This window comes from Diorhabda sublineata, chromosome 4 (assembly GCF_026230105.1).
Source record: "Diorhabda sublineata isolate icDioSubl1.1 chromosome 4, icDioSubl1.1, whole genome shotgun sequence".
In the NCBI taxonomy this organism is placed as follows: domain Eukaryota; kingdom Metazoa; phylum Arthropoda; class Insecta; order Coleoptera; family Chrysomelidae; genus Diorhabda; species Diorhabda sublineata.
This window is the reverse complement of record NC_079477.1, coordinates 27,020,023-27,043,970: the sequence shown is the minus strand read 5'-3', so window position 1 is coordinate 27,043,970 and position 23,948 is coordinate 27,020,023. Positions and strand designations below refer to the sequence as shown.

Here is a 23,948-nt window from a genome sequence, read left to right as displayed (position 1 = left end):
AAAATTAATATTAAAACAAAACTTTCATGAAACTTTTTGTAGATCACTGATGTACAATGATATTATGAGAATCCATAAAGAGGCTTTTGCAAATTTGGAACATCTTCTTGAGCTGTAAGATTATATTATAATCAATTAAGAAGTCAGGAATAAGATAATTTTATTCTGGATTATATATGCTTTATAAGTTTGCATAAAGCTTAAAAATATCAAGTTTAGATTTAGATTCATTCATTCTACCGAAAAATGATGTTTGAGAGTTGAATGTTCGCTCCATTTCATTTCACCAATCAAAGGATGTAACAAATCGTGCTTAATACACAATATCATTTATCTTCATAAGCTATAAGTTTCTACATCTAATAAAAGTAACGCTCTACCAATTCATAGTTGTCTCAATTTAAGTCTCTTGAGGTTTTTTGAGCGACTAACAGATATGAAAGGTCTTCAGTTAAATTTAGATTGTCATTTGGTCAAAGCTAACCTAACAGTCACTGGGACAAAATATCTGAAAGAAAAAACGTAGATCATTCCTTTGGTTGCTTTTAATGAGATAGCAATGAAAGATTTCATAGTTCATGTAACTGGATGGCTTGAGCCCTTCACTCTTCTCCAAAACCTCATGCTTCTCTTTGGTTAGTTTCTTCTTTCTTCTATAATAGGACTATCGGCACTTCTTTCCTTTCATACTGGTTCTAGGTTGTCACTCCACCTCTATCTAGCGTCTGTTATATGTTGGTTCCATTATTTTTCAATTCATTAATGTTGTCTACGTTATATGATCTTCTGATGTTGTCGTTTCTTTCTTGGTCTAGTAGGATTTTTTCCCGAGATCCGCCTGAGAATTTCCTTTCCTGCGGACTGCTTGTTTTTGATTTTCTCATAATAGGTTTGATTTTTGCATTATGAACTCGTACCTTTGTTTCTGAAGACAACACACGACCTCTCACCTCGTCGTATACATCTCCATAACTAGTTAGTTCATTTCAAAGGTACTTGAGTTTAATTGTCTGTGGAATAATTGGATCTTCTAGTTTTACTTTCATCTGATGGGCTCTTTCCATCTTGTATGAATTATTTAAAATTAAAAATTATTCAGCTCTAGACTAAAACTTTCGCTCAACAAATCCAGATTCCTGTTTATCACGTATAGAAAATTTGTATTGTAAACGGAAGAAAGAACACTTTTGACAGGAAAACCAACGTCCAGATGTTTTCACATCTGGATCTTATGAATGAGCGCACAAAGATGTGCAACTGTGACTTCTGTGTAAACAAACCCGGATGGTAAACAAAAAGGATCCATAACCTATACCATGGAAACGTAGTGTTGAACATAACCATATTTGAGCGTTGCTCAGAGTAGGTTAGAAAATCCGAAAATCGCTTTCCAATGCTCGTTGATAGTTTTTGAAGTGTTATAAGTTTATTGCGATAGAAAAATTCGGTAGACACGCCGCAAATTACAGGGTCATTCAACTCTCTTACTTGAGAAATAATTCTCAATTGCTTTTATCATTTTAGGGATTTAAGAGGAAACAAGATTTCAGAAATTGATTTACAAGTATTCCAACATTTAAACAGACTTGAAATATTGTAAGTATTTATTCGATTACCTAACACTTTGATATACGAGACCACCCTTAAAAGGTGGTGAAAAAAATTGTGTTTTCATTTTTTTCCCTAAAATTTCATTGATGCACTCGCAAAGGACTAACTACGGGTACTTTTTACATTATACGGGGTGAAATTAGTAACCCCTTACTATATTTCATATGAAAACTTATTTTGAAAATCAACTTTTATGAAATAAAATTATAACTTGAACTCCTTGTTGTATTTATACATATTTTTCATTCTTAAATTTGTTCCTAAAACCAATAGCTGCAGAGAAAAAAATAAACACCATAATTTATAATTTTTTCAATAAATTGAGTAAAAAACAGTAAATATGTAAAATGTAGTACAATCCCTTATAAATGCATACCTAAAATACCCGTAGTTAGTCCTTTACGAATGTACGAAAAGTACAGATAAATAATAATAGATAAAAAAATCAAAAAGAAATCATTATGTCTCTTTGAGCAGTTATCATAACGCAAAACTAACTTATTGAACTTTTCTTCATATAAATCCATTGAGCTTGATCTTGATGGATATTTTCGCAACACTTTCTGATGAAAACCATTGGATTAGGACTCTTTTAACCTCGGAAACAGGAAAGAGTCACCGAGAATAAAATTTGGTCTGCATGTAGTCGACTCGTTGCAAAAATATATACATTGATTTAGCAATCTGCTTTTATGGTCCAGCGATGCCTCCAGTAATCGATCAGGATAAATCTCAAAATAATGTAAACATTAAATTCGTTGGTTATATACTCCATAATTGATTTGAGGTAGTAAAGACAAAATTTCGTCAAGTTTTGACAATAGTAACGCTGAAGGAATGTTAAATACGTACAACATTCGTGTAATTTTATATTTATCGGATAAATAACGTGGAAGAGATCAGAAACGAGCAGATGCAGATTGGTAAATCTACGTTATAGTTCTAACGATATTTCATGTAGTGACAATCATTTTAAATCAGTTATTTAGCTCGTTCCCTGTTGCTTTCTGTCGTTGAAGAAATTGGTTACTGCCTGATATATTACGGTTTCCTATATTTTGTTTGTTTTATCGAAAAAAATGACTCTATAGATTGTCACATTATTGCTTCTTCATAAACTATTCGACTGTGAATATCATATGCGGACACATACCTATAAAAATCGAATCCCGATATCGCATTGTCACACGTGAACAATTTTCTAAGCGGCTTACAATTTCAATCACTATGAACTTTTACTACCAGCGCAGCGCCATCTCACGATATGTAGTTTTCTTGTAACTTTTTTTTAAAATCTTTCTTATCTTTTGAACTCTGGTTTAGAAATGATAAAATATCAACCAGTTTTCTTATGTATTATAAATTGGTTTTTTATATACGAAGGGCGTTTTTTTTTCAACCTCCGATGGGCTATAAATAAAAGACAAGTTCAATCACCGTAGAAATTGAAACATTTGTCATAGCTGTGGACAAGCTTCACAATACCCTCTTCAAAGAAAGTTCCCGCCAATGTAGCCTAGCCGTTCAGTAACAAGAGATTACAAAACAGGCCTTGAAACTTCTGGAAATTCCGTAGACAAAGCAGTAATGGTGAATCTGCGGCTTTCTTGAACCATTCTGTCAACTCGTTGAACCAGGTCATCTGAAACGATTTGCGTCCTTGGCCCCCTTCATCATGCACATCATCACGGCCATCTTTAAACTTTCGACACCATTCACGCACAACACCATCTCCATACACACAACTCATTCTCCGATGGATTTCTGCACCACTATTGCAATTCACACTTGGCGAGAACATCAATAATGGCGGACATGTTTACGAGGCTGTAGCACAACGCCGACTGACGCCTGAATGTTAACAAAGGTGCAGTGTGTAATGCAAGAGCTTCGCAGTAGCCTACAGCGCATGCCCGCTTTCTTTTGCTGGCACGGAGAGATCGGAGGTTGATAAAAAGCCGGCCCTCGTACTTTAGATAGTTGATTGAAGCGGAATTATTTAGTTTTGATATTTTATTTCTTCTTATTCTAGGTACTTACAGAATAATCAAATAGCGTACGTCAAAGTAGGGTCTTTTCCAAAATTGTCGGTATTGCAGTTATCTTTAATGGAAAATAAAATCAAGGACATAGAACAAGGAGCGTTGTCAAATTTAACACAATTAAGGAGTTTGTAAGTATAATGCTTTGTTTGTATACATTACAGCAGAGTTTGTATACGGACGGCAGAGGCCTCCCGCCTCCACTATCCGTACTCTCGTCGAATCAGTACGTACGCGCCGTTTAAAGTCACCGCACGCTTTTGTTTCGCTGCTTATTATAATTCTTATCGTTGTAAGCCTAAAATAAATACTATAACAAATGGATAAATCCATTAAACGTAAAAAAAACCAAAATTGTCCATCGAAAATATGACGAAAGCTACTGTTTTACATATTGCGGGGATGGATCTTGTCCAACCCCAATATTTCTTGTGTGCAGAGAAACTTTAGGTAATAATTCGGTGGCGCCCAGTTATCTAATACGACATTTAACCACTAAACACTCATCAGTAGCCCAAAAAGACAAAACGTTTAAAGGACCAATGGAAGAAGCAGGTAAATCTCATGAGTTCGTCTTTCAAGACCTCAGACAAACACAAAATCAAGCTACGTGATCGCTAACATGTTAGTTAAAAACGTACTCTCTTGCTGAAACTTGTTTTACCTGTCAGCGAAGAAATTGTCAAGATAATGATTAGCTAAGAAGCTGCAAAAGAAATTGAAAAAGTACCTGCATCGGTAAAAACTATTTCACTTCAAATTAATGACATATCTATGACATATCTAACGTTGATTGAAAAATTGAGAGTAAATGGATTTTTTGCGCTACAAGTTGATGAGCCTACTGATATCAGTGGTCCCGCGTATCTCATCTCAAATGTTAGATATATTGATGGATGTGAAATGAAAGAGGACTTTACATTTTGTTTGCCACTGAGTAACCATACAGCTGGTGAAGAAATATCTAAAATAACGGAAAAAACAGAATTTGGACTAGAGTAAATGTATAAGTGTTTGCTCAAACGGAGCAGCAGTTATGACAGGAATAGTTAAAGGCTTTATAAATAAGGTTGATGAAAACAATCCTAATATTGAAGAACAGCATTGTTTTTTACTCAGCTCTTATAACGAAATCATTACCAGAGGAACTATCAAGAAATGATCAAAATCGTAAACTACATCAACTACAAGTCGCGACAGCTGACCTCTCGTCTCTTTAATGCAGTATGTCAAGAAATGGGGAAGATTATCAATCATATTTTAAAAATATGATGGTTTTTTCACAGGAAACTACTTTCCCGAATTTATGAGTTAAAAAATGAGACTGTCGTTTGTTTTTGCAGTCCCAGGGCTCAGATTATGCGTATCTGTGTAAAAAAGAAGGATGGCCTGCATATCTAGCAGATATATTTGCTCACTTAAATGAACTAAATAAAAAAATGAAAGGCGGAAATTCCAATATTTCAAAATCGTTAGATAAAATTAAAAGCTTTCGAGCTTTATTGGAACTAAGGATCAGTTGCGCTATCTATGGTAATAATGAAATGTTCCCTAATGTCATGGTAGCTAATCCGGAAAAAAGAGTTCAAGCTTTGATTGTCAAAAACTTGCAACTTCTTCCAAAGAAAATGAATTTCTATTTTCCTAAGATTGATCTGCAACCTATGGACTGGGTTCGAAATCCATTCTCCGAGAACATTCTTTTTGGACACTTACTAATAAAAGAGCAGAAAGAACTGTTGGAAATAAAAACGGATCGCACGTTGAAATTAAAGTTTTCAGAAACAGATTTATTACATTTTTGGATATGTGTGAAAAACGTGTGCATACTATTGCAATACTTATGCCATTTACAACGACTTATTTATGTGAATTAGGATTTTCGACTCTTACTAAAATAAAAAAAAGAAGAAAGCCTCAAAACGATCGACGAAGAGATGAGAGCTGCTGCGTCAACATTACTCCAAATTTAGACCATCTATGCTTGATTGAACAAGATTATGTTTCGCATTAAATACCTTTCTTATAATTTAAAAGACGTTTATTGGTTAATAATAAATATTGTTTCGATGATTATTAATCAAATGATGATGAATATTACTTAATAATGTTTTTTGTTTGTGGTGTACCTTTAAAAATTTACCTTTTCGTAGGTGTACCTTGAACATAAAGTTTGGGGAATATTGCAATACAGAACCATAAATAATGAAATGAAACTATAGATACGTTTCAAATATATTTGATATTTTACATAAAATGAATAAACATTCTAAAAACAATATCAGGCTTTGCAGGTCGGCTTTACTGGAGCAAGTTTTTGGTTATTATTACATTTAGATGACTCACAAGTCGAACAACTTTTTATTGTAGCGTTGGTGTTTAAAATTCTTGATTGAGATGGTAACCATTCACAATAATTCCGTTTATTAGTATTTGCAGGTTTATCCCAGCATCTACGTTCTACCAACGGAAATACACCACCTTAAACAAATAATGTAATAGTTTAGGATCCCGATATATAATGACCACCACCGAAATGCTTATTTGGTGAAACATATTTTATATTCAATTTTCTATTGGCACCCTCCATGGAAAAATCCGTGACTCTAATTTCAACCATAGAGACACGGACATTTTTAAAGAAATGAGCCGAGTGAAGCTCTATCTGTATCTGCACAACGTTACGAGTGACTAATATCTGTGGCAATTGGATACGGATGATTAGGTTAGGTTCGGTTAAATTATGTTAGGTTAGGTTAGGTTAGGTCAGGTTAGGTTAGGTTGGGTTAGCTAAGTTTTAATTTTTTTTTGTTTCTAAGATTAAAATTTAGACCACGGTTTTTTTCCGTGGAGGGTGCTGATGCTGGATCATATGGTAAGACTCGGAAAAAAGCTTCACCCTGATCCTTCTTCTTCTTCTTCCTACTCCATTTTAGGCAGATTGCCTGTGGATTCTTCGCAGCATACCTATTGCTTCAATTGATGGTAAGATTATCACTCCATTTTGTTCGTGGGCTTCCCATACTTCTTCTCCCCAGTGGTGAGTTTTGTCTTGTACTATCCTTACTATTTTTGCCTTGTTCATTCTACTTATGTGTTCGTCCCATTCGCGCTTTCTCAGTACCCATTCGTTAATATTTTCCACTCTGCATTTTTGCCTTATGTCGTCGCTACGTTCCCTGTAATTCTGATCCGTTTCTATGAAAATGTCCGGGTCTATGAGGTTAAAATGATGGCCACGGATTTTTCCGTGTAGGGTGGCGATTTCGGAATACGCGGTAAGACTTAGATATACGGAAAAAGCTTCATTCTGATCCGTTTCCATAAAAATTTCCGAGTCTGTAAGAGTGCCAATAGCAGTGCCGTTCAATTTAATATGTCAATATATAAATGTCGTCCAAATAACGTCTCGTTCCATTTTCAATAATACTTTCTTCTTCTCGTCTTTGGTACTGATGACTTTAGTCATACATTGAAAAGGAAAACTGGAGATTTTGTTTCGGAATATTTGATACATCCTATGGGTTAATTTGCTTGCGAGTGTTAGAAAATCTGACATCTAATGTCTTAGTGAGGTTTACATTCAGTGATGTAACCTCTTGTACCTCATATTAGGTCTATTGGCCAACTTTTTTTCAGTCATTTTGCGTTTCTTGGCGTTAACAACTCCTCTAGTAGTAGAGTTGGGTAGGTTTCTATAGTTTCGTGGTGTTCAGATAATTTCTTGTACATTGTCTAGTATTTTAAGCTGGGATCTCTGAATAATATTTATATAAGATTTGGAAGCGCAATCCCACAGCTCTATTCCATATGTCCATATAGACTTAATGACAGATTTGTCGATAAGGACTTTGTTTTTACATGAGAAATTGGACTTTCCCCCTTTCAACCAATGTATTTCTCTTGTTTTATATCAAGTTATTTTTTTTTGTGTTGTGATGCTTCCAGTTTTTTGTCTAGGTGGATTCCTGAGTATTTAGCACTATCTACATGTATTATTTAACTTAATTGGAGGACATGTAGCCTTACGTAGCTTGAATATTACATTTACTGATTTTGTATCATTAACTTTAATCCTTCATTTTTGTATCCACTTTTGTAATTGGTTTGTAATTTATCAGTAGAGAGAATGACTGTTGTTGTATACTGTGTCTCTGGTATATCTAATGCATACAGTATGTAAAATAGCGGACCTAGTACGCTACCCTGTGGCACCCCTGCTGCTATAGTAAACTGTTAGGAATTTTCCTCATTATCTTTTGTTTAGAAGGTTCTGTTGGTTAGGTAAGATTTCATTAGTGGGTAGTAGTTTGGGGGCAGAGCTGTTTCAATTTTATATAGCAGCCCTCTGCAACACTCTGTCAAAAGCCTGTCCGATATCGAGGAAAACAGCAGAGCAGTATTCTTTGTTTTCGACAGCTGTTTATTTTCTGCGTGAGTCGATGAACTTGTTTCGATGTAGAATGTTTGTGTCGGAATCCAAATTGATGGCAGAGAATTGTGTGGACATTGTGAGTAAAAGGCTTATTGGACGGTGAGATGACACGTTAGTCGGGTCTTTGCCTGGTTTACCAATTAATATGATTTGTGCAACTTTATAAGATTTTAGCCAGTATCCGAATCTTAGAATTGCATTGTAAATGTATGTTAGCATTACCACCCCCTTTTGTGGCAATTCTTTCAGCATTTTGGCGGTCGGAGCTCGGTTCTTCTTTCGGGTTTAGTAATTTTATTTCACTGTGTACTTCTTGTGTTTATTGAAATTGCTAAGTTTTGCTATACTGCTAGATATATTTCGGGACTTAGTGGCTGCAAAAGTGTAGTGAGATGATCTGCAAATAAATCCACTTTATAGGAAAATAGAAAAACTAACGTTTACATATTCTACGGGATTCATACTTTCGATTGGGTTGGAATTTATCTAATAATAAAACCGGTGAAATATTTAAAAAAAAAAACTTTTATAATTATTAATTAATCATAATCTGGACTGAAACTTGCTAGGCATCAAATAAACATCTCGGTGAAGGTCGTTTTATATCGAAATAAAAGTTATTTGATTTTCATAATCTTGATTTATCGAAAATAACTCACTTTGATACTCTATATATGTTTCAAAACATTGTGTTTCACAATTTTCCGTTTCGTCTTGACTTAGTTCTCGCGCACATTTCGTGTTTGGCCCACCAACGCATGAGAAACATTTGAAACTTGCATAGCCTGAAAAACTCAACCAAAGTTATTCTTGTTTCCAATATTAACCTGAAAATTATAATCTTTCAATTCCATTATACGCGAGGCATTAAATGTAGTGCGGTGTCTCGAAATAAACACACTTAAATCATTTAAACCGAAATGTTCACACTACAAAAAAGGGTAACGTTTACCGACAAGTTACAATTTATAATTACAGAGCAATTAAATCTACTAATCCAGCTATATGCCCGGATCAACAACTTTAGACGTCTTTCTTTAAGGATTAATACGGAAATGATAAAACAGGTTGTTGATACCAATTATAGTTTGGGAGCTGGCAACGTTTAGAAAGCAAGAATTTTAGTTCAGCTGATTTTTTTATATGCCGTCCTTCTTGATATTTTGGTTAGAGTCTGGGCTACCTGGCGGTAGCGGTAATCTATGTTTTTTGTTAAAACTGCAGGATCTGCTTATTAAAGTGATGGAATGTTTCTAAGTTATTAGTAAAAATGGAAAAGAAGTACTATTTGCTTATTAGTCTGCCAAATTTACATAAAACAAGATGTTGATGAGTGATTACATCAAAGTTTTTACAATGGGGGCAGACAATCTATGTTCCGTTGCCACCAGAATGAAGATGTTTAAAAATTAAGCTGGCAAATTATGAAAAGATACAGTCTAAAAAATAATATATCCTGTTATTTTTAAAAACACAGTAAAAAAGTATTTATCAGAAAAAAGAGACATTTAGTTATTGTGTACAACAGAGGTGTCAAACTCAATTTTGCAGAGGACCATATATTAAATTTTGGATTCGTAGACGGGCCAGATTGAAAATAAAAAAAAATTAACTGAATTATTATAAAATTTTATTTATTAAATCATATAAGTATATAATCTACGGTTGTTAAAAATCATATAATTATAAATTATAAAAGATGGTAGGTAATTATGTTGAGCTCGAGGATCCAGATACGTGACTTTTCTTGTGTTTGACAAGCTCATTGATGTCAGGTATCATATTCGTTGTAGTTATTTTAAGAATTGCTTGGAGATATTCATTCGTAAGTCTTGTGCGATGTTTGTTCTTATTTTCATGACGGAAAACATCTGCTCACATAAATAGGTGCTACCAAACATGCAGAGAATGCGTGCTGCATGCTTTTTTAATTCCAATCTCTTAAAATATTGTGTATAAAATGTAAGCGACAATCGCATTGAATTTTTTTTTCAAAATACTGTCCGATGGAAGATCTATGAACTCCATATGCAAATGAACTGATGCCTCTGAAGCTTCAAAATTGAATGGATTGTTGAAAATTGGGAATTTCATTACATTAATTGTGTGAAAGTCTTCAAAACGATTGTTGAATTCCGTGATCAAATTTTGCAGAAGTTGAGAATATTCATCCAATTTTTTTGGTTCACTGTGCCAAATGATTTTAAAAGAGGGAATGGTACAAAGTTTAATTTTTTAGCTGATTTTCCCACAGCCTCAACTTTGTTTCAAAGGCTTGAATATATGAATACATTATTTGAGTGACAATCATATTTTTACCCTGTAACTTTGTATTAAGATCAGTAAACTATTTATTCATATTTACCAAAAAGGCACAATCAATCCACCAGTCATTGTCATAATCAATTTGTTTGCCTTTGTCTAACATGAAAGGTTGAATAGGGTCACGTATTGCAAAAAATCTTTTTAAAACTACTCCTCGACTGAGCTAACAAACTTCGGTGAAATAAGGAACATTGAAAAACTTTTCGTCCAAATTTTGTAAAAATCGCCTGAACTGTCGGTGATTTAATCCTCTGCTTCTTATAAAATTTACAATTTTAATTATAGGTTGCATGACATGGTCCATTTGCAAATGTTTGGATGGTAATGATTCCCGATGAATTATACAGAGAAATCCCACAAAATTCCCTGATATTTTCTGTTTTAATTTAGTTACAACGCCCGAATGTTTGCCAGCCATAGCACGAGCGCCATCCGTAGTTGTGCTGCTAAGTATATTCCAGTCGAGTTTATATTGAACTATCAAATGCTCAATTGCAGAATAAATATTATTTGGTGTTGTAGTACCTATCAATGGGACGCACTTTAATAGTTCTTCAGTTATTTAAAAGTTACTGTTAATACCTCGTATAAAAACAGCAAGTTGATCTCTATCAACAGTATCAGTGCTATTGTCAACAGTCAGAGAAACGTTTGTAAATTCCTTAATTTTCTCCTTCAGCTGAACCAAATTTTGAGATAAATCATTTATCCTTGAAGCAACAGTGTTTCCTTAGAGCGAAAGATTTTAAATTATTGAATTTTGAGATGGAAATGAAACATCGGCCAATTTCAACGTACAGTCTTTAATAAAATGACCATCAGTGAAAAGTTTCGATCTTTTCGAGATTTCTAATGCAATAATGAAACTTGATTTCAGGACATCTTCGCTCTCTGTATTAGTTTTAGTAAATATGAATTGTTGACCTTGAAGTTTAGATTTTTTAGATGACAATGTGTTGATTCTTTTCAGTGTAACAATCGAGTTTTGACTTGATATGTTTCTCATCATATCGTCGCTTCAAATTAAACTACTTACAAACAGCAACTGTTCGATTACAAATCAAACACAGTGATTTACCTTTCCATTCCATGAAAAAATATGCAATTTCCCATTTAGGCTGTAAAGCTCTGCACTCACTATCAATTTTACGTTTTTGTGACATTATGCCAAAATCGTAACAATTATGGAACTCGACACAATTATAGATAGATATCGCATGCGCATCACATAAACAAATGCACAATACCTTCACTACTTTGCAGTACAATTAAAATCCTTCTCCAACCGTATCGCTTCTATTATTCGACTCAACTGACTCACGTTACGCCGTCGCACTCGTTTTATATGGTTCAGAAAGGTTCTAGTCTAGACTCGAAGCGCGTGGAAGATTCTATCGTTCTCGACAAAAATAATATTTCCGCTTGCTGCTACTGTCTTTCTCTCCTGCTTGTCTAGGCACGCGCTGCCGTTGAAATTACTTATAAACGTCCGTAGACTTGAGAGTACGAGTATTTAAAACATCCGTAGAGGTGTAGAATGAAATCTAAAAGCTCTAAAAAACGTTATTCTTCTTTCTGTGACACATTGCAATCGTGGGCCTTATTGATACGGCCTAGGGCCGGAAGCGGCCCTTGTGTCATATCTTTGACATAACTGGTGTACAAAATTTTTCCACTATTCGTACTCTAGAAAATAGCGTTAGCATTCTATTTACTTCTCTATAAACAACAAACAACTAATGTTTCTTTGTTACTAAAGTCTTACTTCAAAAATGTCGGTTTGGATTTGAAGTGGTTGTACACATACGGCTTCCTTTTTCTGAATCACACTGCTATTGCTTCGTATTAATTATTGCGAGGATTCAAATGAAAGCTGGAAGACTTTCGAAATACGATGACTATTTAGTGGAAATCTACATACATACAATAATAACATATACTAGCCTGTTTTCTGAAACCAATTTTCTATCAAAAGAAACTAAAAATTAAGATGCTTTATCAAGAAAAATATTCCTAAACTAGAATAGTTTCAATACAACCATGTTCTAAATGCAAACTACCAATAACATTTTAATACATCAAGATTTATATCTTCCACTCTAGTTCCCCACGTCTCTTGCTCCTATTATATCCTGGTTAACCCGGTCATATTATCCCGAAAGCAGGATTAGTTAGAAGGCGGAATTGATAGTAGGCCAGAAAGCTTTTTATCTCTTCAATATATATAAAGAAAGATTATTGAATTAACTTTTAGTTTTCCCAACAGTTGCAAGAGTGATTTTCTCCTTTATGGATACGGAATTATTTTCAACAACGTTATAAACTGAAAATATTTTTTTTTAAATTTACTTTAAGGAAGATACAAGGGTTGATCGATTATTCCTCTCCTGACCCATTTATAAAACAAAACAATCAATTTGCATGCCATATCGTTCTAGATCATGTACAGACTCACGCTAGAAACTTATACTAGGATCCTGTTGAAGTGTGAAGTGAAGTGAAGTGTTGAAGTGTATTATTGTAGCGTGAAGTTCATAAAACAATATTTATCATTGGATTAAAGCAATAATTAAATGGGTTATCGTCTTGCATGTAAAGAATCCCTACATACAACAGTTAGAAAGGAAAAACTCCCGAAATAACTAGAGAACCAGTTGACATCAAAACACCCAAAAATAAAGATACAATTTATATTGGAAAAAAATAAGCTGGAAGTAGATGAAACTTAACTGGAATAATATTGGAATGAAAAATAATAATAAAAACAGAAAAACAAATAATTGGAACACTGTTATAGCAAAATTTATAGAGTGAGAAACTTTATTTTACCTTCAGTCTCTGAAGACGATAACTCGGTTATCGAAATGTGCGTCAGACAGTGTAATTGTTAGTATTGGTGTAGTGGTGGTGTAAAAAGTATATTCAGTGAGAAACTTTATAATAATATTAAATAAAGAATATCTCTGTACATAGAATTAATAATTATGAAGATGAATCAACATTAACATAATCATATATAACCTATAAATTGATGTTGAATCTTACATTGTCATTACATTTTGTAACCTAATAATTATGTATAAAAAAAAAGAAGAAAGTGCAGGAGTGTACTCTTGATGTACTACAAAAAACAGACATCGTAAAAGAACATAATTAAAAAAAGTGATTTCGAAGGGTGCTGTGGTCTGAGGTCTCAAATAAAAGAATTTTTCAAAATCCCAACGTTTCGATCTTTCATTTGATCTTTATGAAGACGTCAGTTAAGACACATTTACTTGTTTATCTTCATCAACGTTTGAGTTATAATGTACCTTATATTTTTAGCCTTGATAAAGATCAAAGAAAAGATCGACACTTTTGCATTTTGAAAAACTCTTGGACAATTTAAATTTGAGTCCTCAAGCCGCAACGCCATCCGAAATTACATACTAGGAGGACAATAATATCAATAATAGAAAAAAGTGACAATCGTTGAAAAAAACTATAAAAGGCGGGAAAAATAAAGATTGTGGTCAGTTATAAAATAAATAAGAAATTCTAAAGTATAAGTAGTTACCGGAAAATCTAAACTGAGAGTTACGGTAAGTGGATAAAGAAAAATCCGAAACTGGATAAATCCTGAAGCGTGTATAAACAACAATTTGACGCCAACGTGGGGCGACAAAAGTCGAAATAACAATATGCTAAATTGGATTACTCGACAATCAAAAAAAAAAATGAAAGCGATCTTTAAAACCAACAATTATTCAAGAGAATTGTCGACTGAAGCAGTGAATGAGAAGGCGATACGTGTCCTGTTCGAGCTGTCAGAGGAATACTTCCAGCACTGTTTCAAATCATGGAAGATTCGTATGAAGCTATGTAATGATAAACTTAAGATATATTTTGTAGTTTATAAGATATCAAAATGTCGCATAAATCGGGTTTTAAAACATGGATTCCATAAAAAAATCTCGTTCCATTAGTCATTACTGTTAGACTGTTTGTTTTAATGAAAAATTTGGAATAAGTCATGTCAACAACTGTTTAATATGTCGTCTATGGACAAAAAGATTATCATCCCGTATAAGTAGTATGTAAAGATTATGATTATAATGGTATTTTCCTTTTATTGCCTTTTTGAAGTATTTTTTCTAATAAAAAATGCCGCAAACGTGTTTTGTAGTGGAAATCGTTTCGATACAATATGAAGATTTTCCAATAGTCACTGTAAAAATATTCGTAAACTAATAACTCTACAATAGGCATTTAATCGCAGATAAGTTTCGTGAGACCTATTATAAAGTATTTCCCACAGTAAAAGTTATTAACAATCTTACCGTCGTTTGGCCATCTTATTATTTTTACTTTGTATTAAATCTAGAGAATTTAGAAGCTTTAAAAGATTACGATTATCCCAAATTAGTTATATCTGAAAATATGAGACACAAATATCTGAAATTCTCAAAGTCTGAAGATATGAGGAGATTGACACAAGAAGAAGATTAATCCAACTAAATTATTGGTGAATAAAAACCTCATTTAGAGCTTTGTAGTTCTTCCCGAATAATAAATTCCAGCGTTTACTCCACTTAATAACTAAATTAACAATTAAACTGAAAAAATAATACTTAAAATACGAATAAAATTTGTATCGACATCGCCCCTGCGATTCTACAAATCAAATCCAGATGTTTTCAAAATGTACAGTAGAAGACTGCCAAAACATTTTGTAATCTCTATCAATCAATTATCTATTTTAATAACTATTTTAACGTATTCACATTTGCAAATAGACCGAGTCTCATTATTTGAATTGGATAATTCTAAATATTTCTATTACTTTATTATATGTAACCCTCAAAGGTGTCCCAAAAAGTCAGCAACCCATAAAATGTGAAAAAATGAAACGGTTATCTGAAGCACTGAATATTTCAGACGAACGCGTTCATCATATAGTTCACGTCAATTTGGACATGAGAAAAATTACTGCAAAATCGCTCCCCAAATATTTAAATGTTGACTTCTTAAACCGAATTCTTATTATGGATGAGACTTGGGTACAGTTCTACGATACAGAAACATAGCAACAATCGATGGAGTGGCGACACTCTGGTTCTCCAAGACCTAAGAAGTTTCGTGTCCAAAAATCTGCTGGAAAAGTTTTTGCTTCAGTTTTTTGGGATTGCCATGGAATAATCATGATTGATTTTTTGGATAAGGGTAGAACAATAACTGGAGATTACTATTCGACATTACTGACCACTCTACGGGAAAAAATTAAATAGAAAAGACGCAGAAAGCTATCCAAAGGAGTTTTGTTTTTGCAGGACAATGCCCCTGCACACAAACCTCATGCTGCCATACAAAAAATTCGTGATTTAGGTTTTGAACACCCCCCTTATTCCCCAGATTTGAGTCCGTCCGACTATCATCTCTTTCCTCAACTGAAAAAAAGTTTAAAAAGTCATAAATTTTCTTCCAGCGATGAGGTAATAGAAACTGTGCATCCAATTAAGAGGAGAATATGTTGAGTAATAAAATATTTTGATATTGAAATTTTGTTTGGTTTTATAGTAGGCTAAGAATTCAATATATCCTCGAATATAGACAAATAAAATCTATGCTACTTGCTCAGAAACAGTCTAGGGTGTTCAATAGATAAATAGGTGAAGACATTTCATGACCTTTACATCCTAACTCATCTAATATAAAAAAAATCCATTCCAATATTCTAAAGAAAGATAATAATAATATAGTGTGTCGCAGAAGAGGGTTCGGAAAGCATGGTTTAATAGAATGGTTTCCACGATAGCCCGACTTGATTATAATAAAAACTAGATTCTAAAAAAAAATTTTAAAAAAGCTTCTTCAGTTTATTATTGTACTAGCATGAAGAATTTTTTTTTTTTAGTTTATTTGAAATAACAGAATAAATTATTTGAAAAACTATCTGATAACGCAACTTCGAGCGGTTTTTGAATAATCTATCCATATGTTAAGACAATTCACAATCTTTTATCATAATATAAATTATAATAATTTAGATTCGAGAAATATTAGTAACTAAATATTTATTAATTTAAATATTTACTAAAAAAAGTATAAAATACAAACTCAAAATATAGTTAAACTTACCATATCGCATATGCAGAACTAGAAAAAATATGAAACAAATACGTAAACGATGCATTGTTAAAAAAACGTTAAACGTAGAATGTATATACGTAAATTTGAAAGCCAATAGAATGAAATGTTATCATTTTTAATTACAGTAATTAACGTATTTATTAACTTCATATTTATCATTGTGAAGCTTGTTAACCAAAAAACAAATTTTTTCCAAATACAGGTGGTGTTCAAATTATTAATTGTTTTATACTAATTATATCCTTACTTGAAGAAACAAAAAATACGGTCAAATTAATAAAAACAAAGGATTCTGCAGTCTTCATCATCATACCATTGTAGAATCGCTAAATTGTATTAAAATAAGAAATTTGAATCAGTCGCAATCATATTCTATTTGACACATTATGTCCAATAAATAAAACAACTGTTGATCATCATTTCATTGCTTCAAATCCTAAACTTTATTTCCTCGTAAACCTCGTAAACTATTTCAAAATAGTTATTACTAGCTTTAGTTGTTACATTTACTCCATATTGTAACGTTTTTCGTATTTATTTACACTCTTTCTATTCGTGGGGGAGCTTCATAAACACTGTCTCTTACTTTCTTAATTTATTACCAATCTATATAAAAAACTTAACTTATGATAATTTATTTATTTATTTAAAACTAAACTAAATGCGCTACATCATTTACTCCAAAAAGAAATCTCTAGATTTAAAACAAAAATAAACAAAACAAATAAATGAATAGACTTTCCTGAAAATTATTCAAAAGAAAAAATGTAAATAAACCGCTTGGTATACATCAAACGAATGCCATCATATGCGCCTTCACCAAATTAAAAATTTCCATTGTAGCTACACATGGCCGCCCTACGGTCCCCTTTTACGAACTTGTTAGTAACAATATTATCAAAAAAGCATATCCTAACTATGGAAATTCAAGTACACTCCTGTTGTAGAGTTTCCCGTGGACCCTTGAGGATACACCTGGACCACTTTGGGAATCACTGCTTTGAACAATATAAAAAACAAAATTCATCAACGTATTAATCTAGAAAACAAGACTTTTCGGAATTGGAATTCTCGAGATATTAGGGTAAGATGAGGAAATGGCGGTTAATTGAGCATCGATCCATTTTTCAATTGATTTTAAGGACTTACGGCATTCATTTACAGAGCCTATGTAGTGGACTAAATATATATATCGAGCAAATTATCAATCTATCACGGGTTTAATATTTTCAATCATTTTGTAAAACCCATCATTGACCGCTATTATCCTATGGTGCGTGTAATGGCGGTCTACTGTTGGGGTATTACCGATCATTCAAAATTAACAAAGGTTTGCTTCTTACATGTAGTAAAACAAAATAAAGCGAAGTTTTATTTATATCATCTTTATTTTTTTAAATGAACTTTTCTCCTACAATTAACCAAACACATTCTTCTTTATCCGATCTTGTCGCGTACTGAAGGGTATGCCGAACTTCTTGGCTGTTAATCTTAAATAATTTCCAGCACTAACGGCTTCAATAGCTTTATCTCACTACTATTTTGTCCTTTTTCCTTTCTTTGTGGTTCTTTCCTTGTGTCGCTGCATCAAACTAAGTATAAAAATAAGTGGAAAATGAGACATTATTTTACAAATAAATTAATAATAAGATATCTTATAAATACATACGGGGTAATAGCGACCATTGACCGGTATTGCTCTCTTATAATGATTGCCATAACCCCAAAATATGAAAACAGTTTCTTTTGTTTGTCACGAAAAACCTAACACAAAACCTAACAAATATATAGGATAGGATAGTAAATGTATAGTACCGAATTTTTTAAAAATATATTCAATGGTATAAATCACTTTAAGCTTACCTTTAACTAAATTTTTGATTTTATAAAAACAAAAAACTTCCGTACTTTTACACAACTGTCAAGCTCACTACGCGCGATGCAAAATGGCGCCGCTTGGTAAACAAGTTTACTCGGCCCCATACTAGATGGCAATATTAGTAGCAGAATGTTTTTGCAAGTTTAAGATTTTAACGTGACCGGCATTGCCCACTGACCGCCATCTCTCCATTATATCCTATAGGCGTTACATTGGTAGATTAGAATTTTTTTTTTCTTATTTCGTTAGTTAAACAAATATGCTTGCGTGGTTTTGTTTTTAATTTACTCCAAACTGTTTCTATGGGATAGTTCATACTATGATCGTATACTACATAGTAGGACAGCGAGAGGCCAAGGACTGTTAAGCACATAGGCCCCTTGTGCCCCACTTGAAATTACCGGTCGATATCATTTGAAAAGTCAATCAGGCGCTTTTTGGCTTGAACATTTTAATGTCATCAGATATGCTGTGAGACCTGCCCTTGTGTTTGAACTACTGCCGTGCTGGGCGATCGAAAACAGATATAATTCTTTGAATGAATTACGTGAAGGACCTTTCTATATTGGAAGGCTATAGAATGTATGGCTTATCAAAAATAATTTCAAGTTGTATAATATTAACATTATTAATCATTTTTCATGTGTTTGAGGTTTTGAAATCTTTTATATCAATTCATTTAGATCAAGTATTTTACTTGATGCAGATGATATTTTGTCCTTTTTTCGTGTAGATCAAGGATGGTTGCAGATATTGAATGTTATTTTTGTAAAGGAACCAAAAGAAACAGGCTGGAACTATTCAAATGAATTACTTTAAATGTGACTTCTGTGAAAAACCAATTTTCTGGAAAAGGTTTTTATATGTTTAAAAAAGAAAAATGAGTTGCGTTTCTGGAGAAATGTGGTCGATTAACTGACAGAAATAAATCATTTTGAGGTTAAATAAAGTGCGAGACAAAATACTCACCATTATTGTTGGAATGAAATCGATGATGATGATTTAGCTTTTTTATAGAATTCAATCTTACGATTTAAATCGAGAAAACATACAAGGAAGACAAACAAAAATTTTGAAGTAATGACGATTTATTTTTCAATATAGTCTCCTTTTAGATCAAAACACTTAACATAGTGGTGATTCAAACATTTTATAAAAGTGTACAAAGTAGGCCTCCTCCAATCGGCTCAACTTTCTGTCCAGAAAATGACTTTTTCAAGTTTGGATACTAAAAAAAGACGCACTGAACCAAATTTGGATATAGCAACAGTTCAGATACCCTGTGACCGTTTTATCTCCAGTTAATTGATGTATGTTTGTCGTGAATACCAGAAAACGGTAGCAGTCGCCTTTTCGACAGTCTTCGCCTTCTTTGGAGCAGGTTAGCTGAATGAAATCCACTATTCCGATTGTCCCTTTATCTCTGGTGTGTAGCAGTTGATCCATGTGTCGTCGACTGCCAAAAAATTAGGCAAAAATTCCTTTCGAATATCGCTTAAAGTTGTCCGTAGTGAGCAAAAGCAGCCGACAGCTTTCTCATGCTGGAAATTTCATACAGGATATGACCCACGCTATCTTTTGATTTGCCTATCGTTTCAACCATCTCACGCACCTTCAATCGGCGGTTTTTCAATTTCATTATAATGGTAATAATTGGGGCACCTGGACATGGCTTACCAAAAACCGATGTGTGGGTCGTTAAACCAATTTTTGACAGTCTGCATTGAAGGAGTCGGTTTACATGGCGAACCGATCCGGCTGAAATTTCTATAATAGCCATCTACGAAAATGTACTACACGATAAGAAAGGGCTTTTGTGGTAATGACGCCATAGCCAAAAAAAAACTTAGGATATAAATCACGTTTATTGTAAGCTATAATCAAATAAAGACCAAAATTTGAAAAATTTTACGAATTATCATTCATTCCGTGCAGGTCTATATTGTTCTCTCAGAAATATAAATAATAATAGCAGTCACAGATAATTAGCGATTGAAGTATATACAGGGCTTCTCAAAAAAATCTCCCCCTCTTCTATTTCGTACGGTGATAATTAGACTGATGGAATTTGGAGAGTGAAAATTTCACTTTTGTTTCTACTAGAGGTATCAGGTGACAAAATAGACATTGTTGACTTCACCAGGTAACTGAAACTAATAATATTAAATGGGACCTTATGGCAAGTGATACCTCGTTTGAAAGGTATTTAGAATTTTTTGTTATTGTTCATCAATGCTGTTTTTTCTAACAATAAATAACCTTGAACAAAAATGGACTCCTCGTTAATTATCTAAATTGAATATGGCTCTTCTAAAATTTAGAAGATCTTCGATTTTTTGGACTTTTATCGTTTTGTACTTAAACAGCAGATGGTTGAGTGATTTTAAGAGTAGTATTTTTAAAAAGGAATGTTACACTATAAAAAAATTACAATAAATAAGTACGTAAGCATCTTAATTGAAATTTAACATTTTGTTTTTGAACGTTCATCAGGTTTCTCGTTTGGTCTTCAAATAGTGATAGAATTGAAAGTTGATTTTTAATCCAGAAGGGTTCTACGATATAGTCCTCGAAAAATCCTGTTTTTGTTGACGCACAGGTGTTTATTTTCCCTAGACCAATATTTCAGGATAGACGGTTTAAATTTACGGTGTATCAAAAACGTAGATTTATCATTTATCATACGGGAAAGTAACAGTAATCATTTCGTGTCGAAATCGACTTCTATAACGTTAACTTATTCAGAAATTTGTTTACTTGAATAAGGATCACGGGTTTCAGCAGCAATACAAACATTTATTTCCTCGTTCTATCGAATTCTATTGATAGGCTTCTCACTTGTATGAATGGAACAGTTTTAATTATAATTGATCTCGACGTTCTATGAAAATTTATGCTTGTAGCTTAGAAGTGAGTTGGTTAAGGTGTTAGAAATACTCTGTATTCTTTGAATTTTTTACCATTAGTATACACTTAATTAAAGAAATAATGTTGCTACTATTTCGAATATTCAGTAATAATTTTATAACCCACAAAAATAACCCAAATTTTATACAATTGTAATATATTATCTATCTACAGGTAACTACATTTTAATTTTTTCCTTATGTAGGTATTCGACATTATGCAGATCAGTTAAAAATATTTGATTGTGTTTTAATGCCTCCTATAAATATTTTCAATAAATAATTACAATTTATGATATGTTTCTTCAGAATGTCTCTTTGGCATGTACCATTTTATCGAGTTGAACAAAGAGTACCTTTTTGTTTAAAAATAGATTGAAAAATTTATTTTTACTATATTTAGATTATACAGGTTGTCCCTATGAAAATATTCCGTTGGAAAGACTACATGGACGTACATAATCATCAATTGAAAATTCATAACTCACTCCTGATTTTTCGAATAAAGTCTTGAAACACCCTGTATATTTTGTGGTCATAATTAATTTCTAGCTAGTTACGATTGAGATTTGAGCTTAAGGCAGATTACAATGGAGTGAATGGCTGTTTCATCAGGGGTTATGATTTATACCTTTCTATCCTTAATATTTTTATCCGCTATTTTGAATCCGAAATTTTGTTGTGGTGTTCTGTTTTTGAGCATTAAAACTATCTCTATTGTACTTCATTTATATCATTTCTAACTGGTTTTATCTCTAATATTTCTTTATAAGTTTTTCTTATTCTATCTTTTTTTATTTTTACAGCATTTTCACAATTTCTCTGCTGATGTTTCCTAGCACTTTTCCCTAAAGAATGATGCTTTCATTGGATTAAATAATTCATCAACTTCTCCTAGTTTTTCTTTTATTTCCTTCTCTAGTTTGTCATTATTTTCTTTTGTTGAACCTTGATAGTTAAATCTTTCCAATTGTTCATTCTGTTAACCCTTTATTTTATTATAATGTACTTCATCTTCACTTGCTATTATCATGCTCTTAGTTTTATTTTTTCGTGTTTATGTTATAGATCTAATGCTATATTGATTTTTTTATCTATATCTTTGCTCTTTTCATTATCTCATCTAATAACAAATATTTTTTATCTTTAATTGTAAATATTGAGTAGTTTGCGCTTCGTCCACTTCCGTAGCCACATTATGACTCCTCTAACGTGACTTCGTCTTTATTTCTCATTCTTTTCTCTTCTTTTCTCTATTATTGTAATCATTATTCTTGCTGATATTTTTATACTTCAATTGTTTTTACAATTTCTTTCGTATTCACTTTAATATCAAGGTAATATGATTCCTAGTCTCCAATCTTTAGTTATTTATTCCTTCTGCATTATTTTGGATTAATAATTCTTTTATTTTATTTATTCCCTTCGCATTCGACTATTTATTTATTTCAGCAGTTATAATATCTCTTCTTAGTGCTTTTCCTAGCTCTAATGTTTCAATTGCTTCTACTTCTTTCGTCATCTTTTCTCATTACTGTCCACATCATCAATATCTGGATTTATAAGCTACTCGAAATATTACCTCCATCTGTATATTACTCTATTAGTCTCAGTGATTATATTTACTTCTTTGTCTTATATATTCATCTTATTATATTTTCTTCTATCTTCAATGTTTTAGTGTTTCATAGAATAAATTTTTATTTTCATTATAGTTTTCTGTCATTTTGTGCATGAATCTTGTCCATAATTTCTCTTTGGCTCTTTATCTTTATTTATTTATATTTATGTTTACCATATTTGTTTTTTACTTATTTATTTCAATCGTTGTTCTTTTTTATCTTTCTCATCTCATTCGTTCACCAGTCTGTTATCTGTTTTTGTAGGCAATTGCAAGCATACCATTTTTAATCTCCTCCATTTTCCATGATTTGTTATTTTTCTTTACTATCTCCTAATATTCTTGTGATTTTATTATTTTTCTTTCATTGCTTTATCCGTTGCGAACGTTGGATATTAACAAAGCTATTCTTATCTTGTTTACAGCTTTTTTAAGCATATCAACAGATGACACTCCAAACCACTGGTGTAGGTTGTGCCACCATAAATGCCGTCTTCTCCCAAGTCCTCTCTTACTATCCACTTTGCCTTGGACAATCAACTGCAAAAGACGATATTTGTCATATCTTGCTATGTGGCTAATATACTATTACTGATAATTTTTAATAGTATCTCTTCCTACTTTAACATATTTTACTAATTTCTATTTCTTTCTACCAATAAAGATATAGTCTATTGAATTCTCATTTCTATTTGGCTCATTTCTTTGATATTATGCATTGAAAAATTTGCGTATCGTCTGTATCAATCTAAGAATGTGAGGACTGAAACTTGAAGTTATCATCACAAAGATGAACCATTAAACAGTCTAAATATTCCTGTCCATATCTTCAAAATTATATTCAACCAAGTGTGTAACTGAAAACATACTAAAACTTTTCAATTAAAGGTCATGGAAATGTAAAAAGCAACTTTCTTTGTATAATAATTTTCTTACCGTCGCTTTTTGAAATACACGTGTTGGTTTAGTTAAAGGTAAACACATAAATCAATTTTTTTAT

At 32.5% G+C, this 23,948-nt stretch overlaps 2 protein-coding genes across 3 annotated transcripts in view; one reads left to right on the top strand and one right to left on the bottom strand.

Moving 5' to 3' along the window:
* Window positions 1-23,948, top strand: part of LOC130443340 (relaxin receptor 2) — a 68,380-nt gene that overhangs the window by 20,941 nt on the left and 23,491 nt on the right. The window contains exons 8-10 of the mRNA XM_056777910.1: window positions 43-114; window positions 1,525-1,596; window positions 3,644-3,784. Of these exons, the coding sequence (XP_056633888.1) occupies window positions 43-114; window positions 1,525-1,596; window positions 3,644-3,784 (285 nt within the window). The remainder of the gene's footprint in view (window positions 1-42; window positions 115-1,524; window positions 1,597-3,643; window positions 3,785-23,948) is intronic.
* LOC130443257 (uncharacterized) lies at window positions 5,877-16,658 on the bottom strand. 2 transcript variants are annotated; one of them, XM_056777796.1, is made up of 3 exons: window positions 16,531-16,658; window positions 8,748-8,873; window positions 5,877-6,134 (listed from the first exon to the last, which is right to left on the bottom strand). In XM_056777796.1, the coding sequence occupies exons 1-3, from the start codon at window positions 16,583-16,585 to the stop codon at window positions 5,935-5,937; spliced, it is 381 nt and encodes a 126-aa protein (XP_056633774.1). In that variant the 5' UTR covers window positions 16,586-16,658; the 3' UTR covers window positions 5,877-5,934. The 2 variants fall into 2 exon arrangements, with proteins under 2 accessions (XP_056633774.1, XP_056633773.1); XM_056777795.1 differs by lacking the exon at window positions 16,531-16,658 and adding an exon at window positions 11,492-11,722.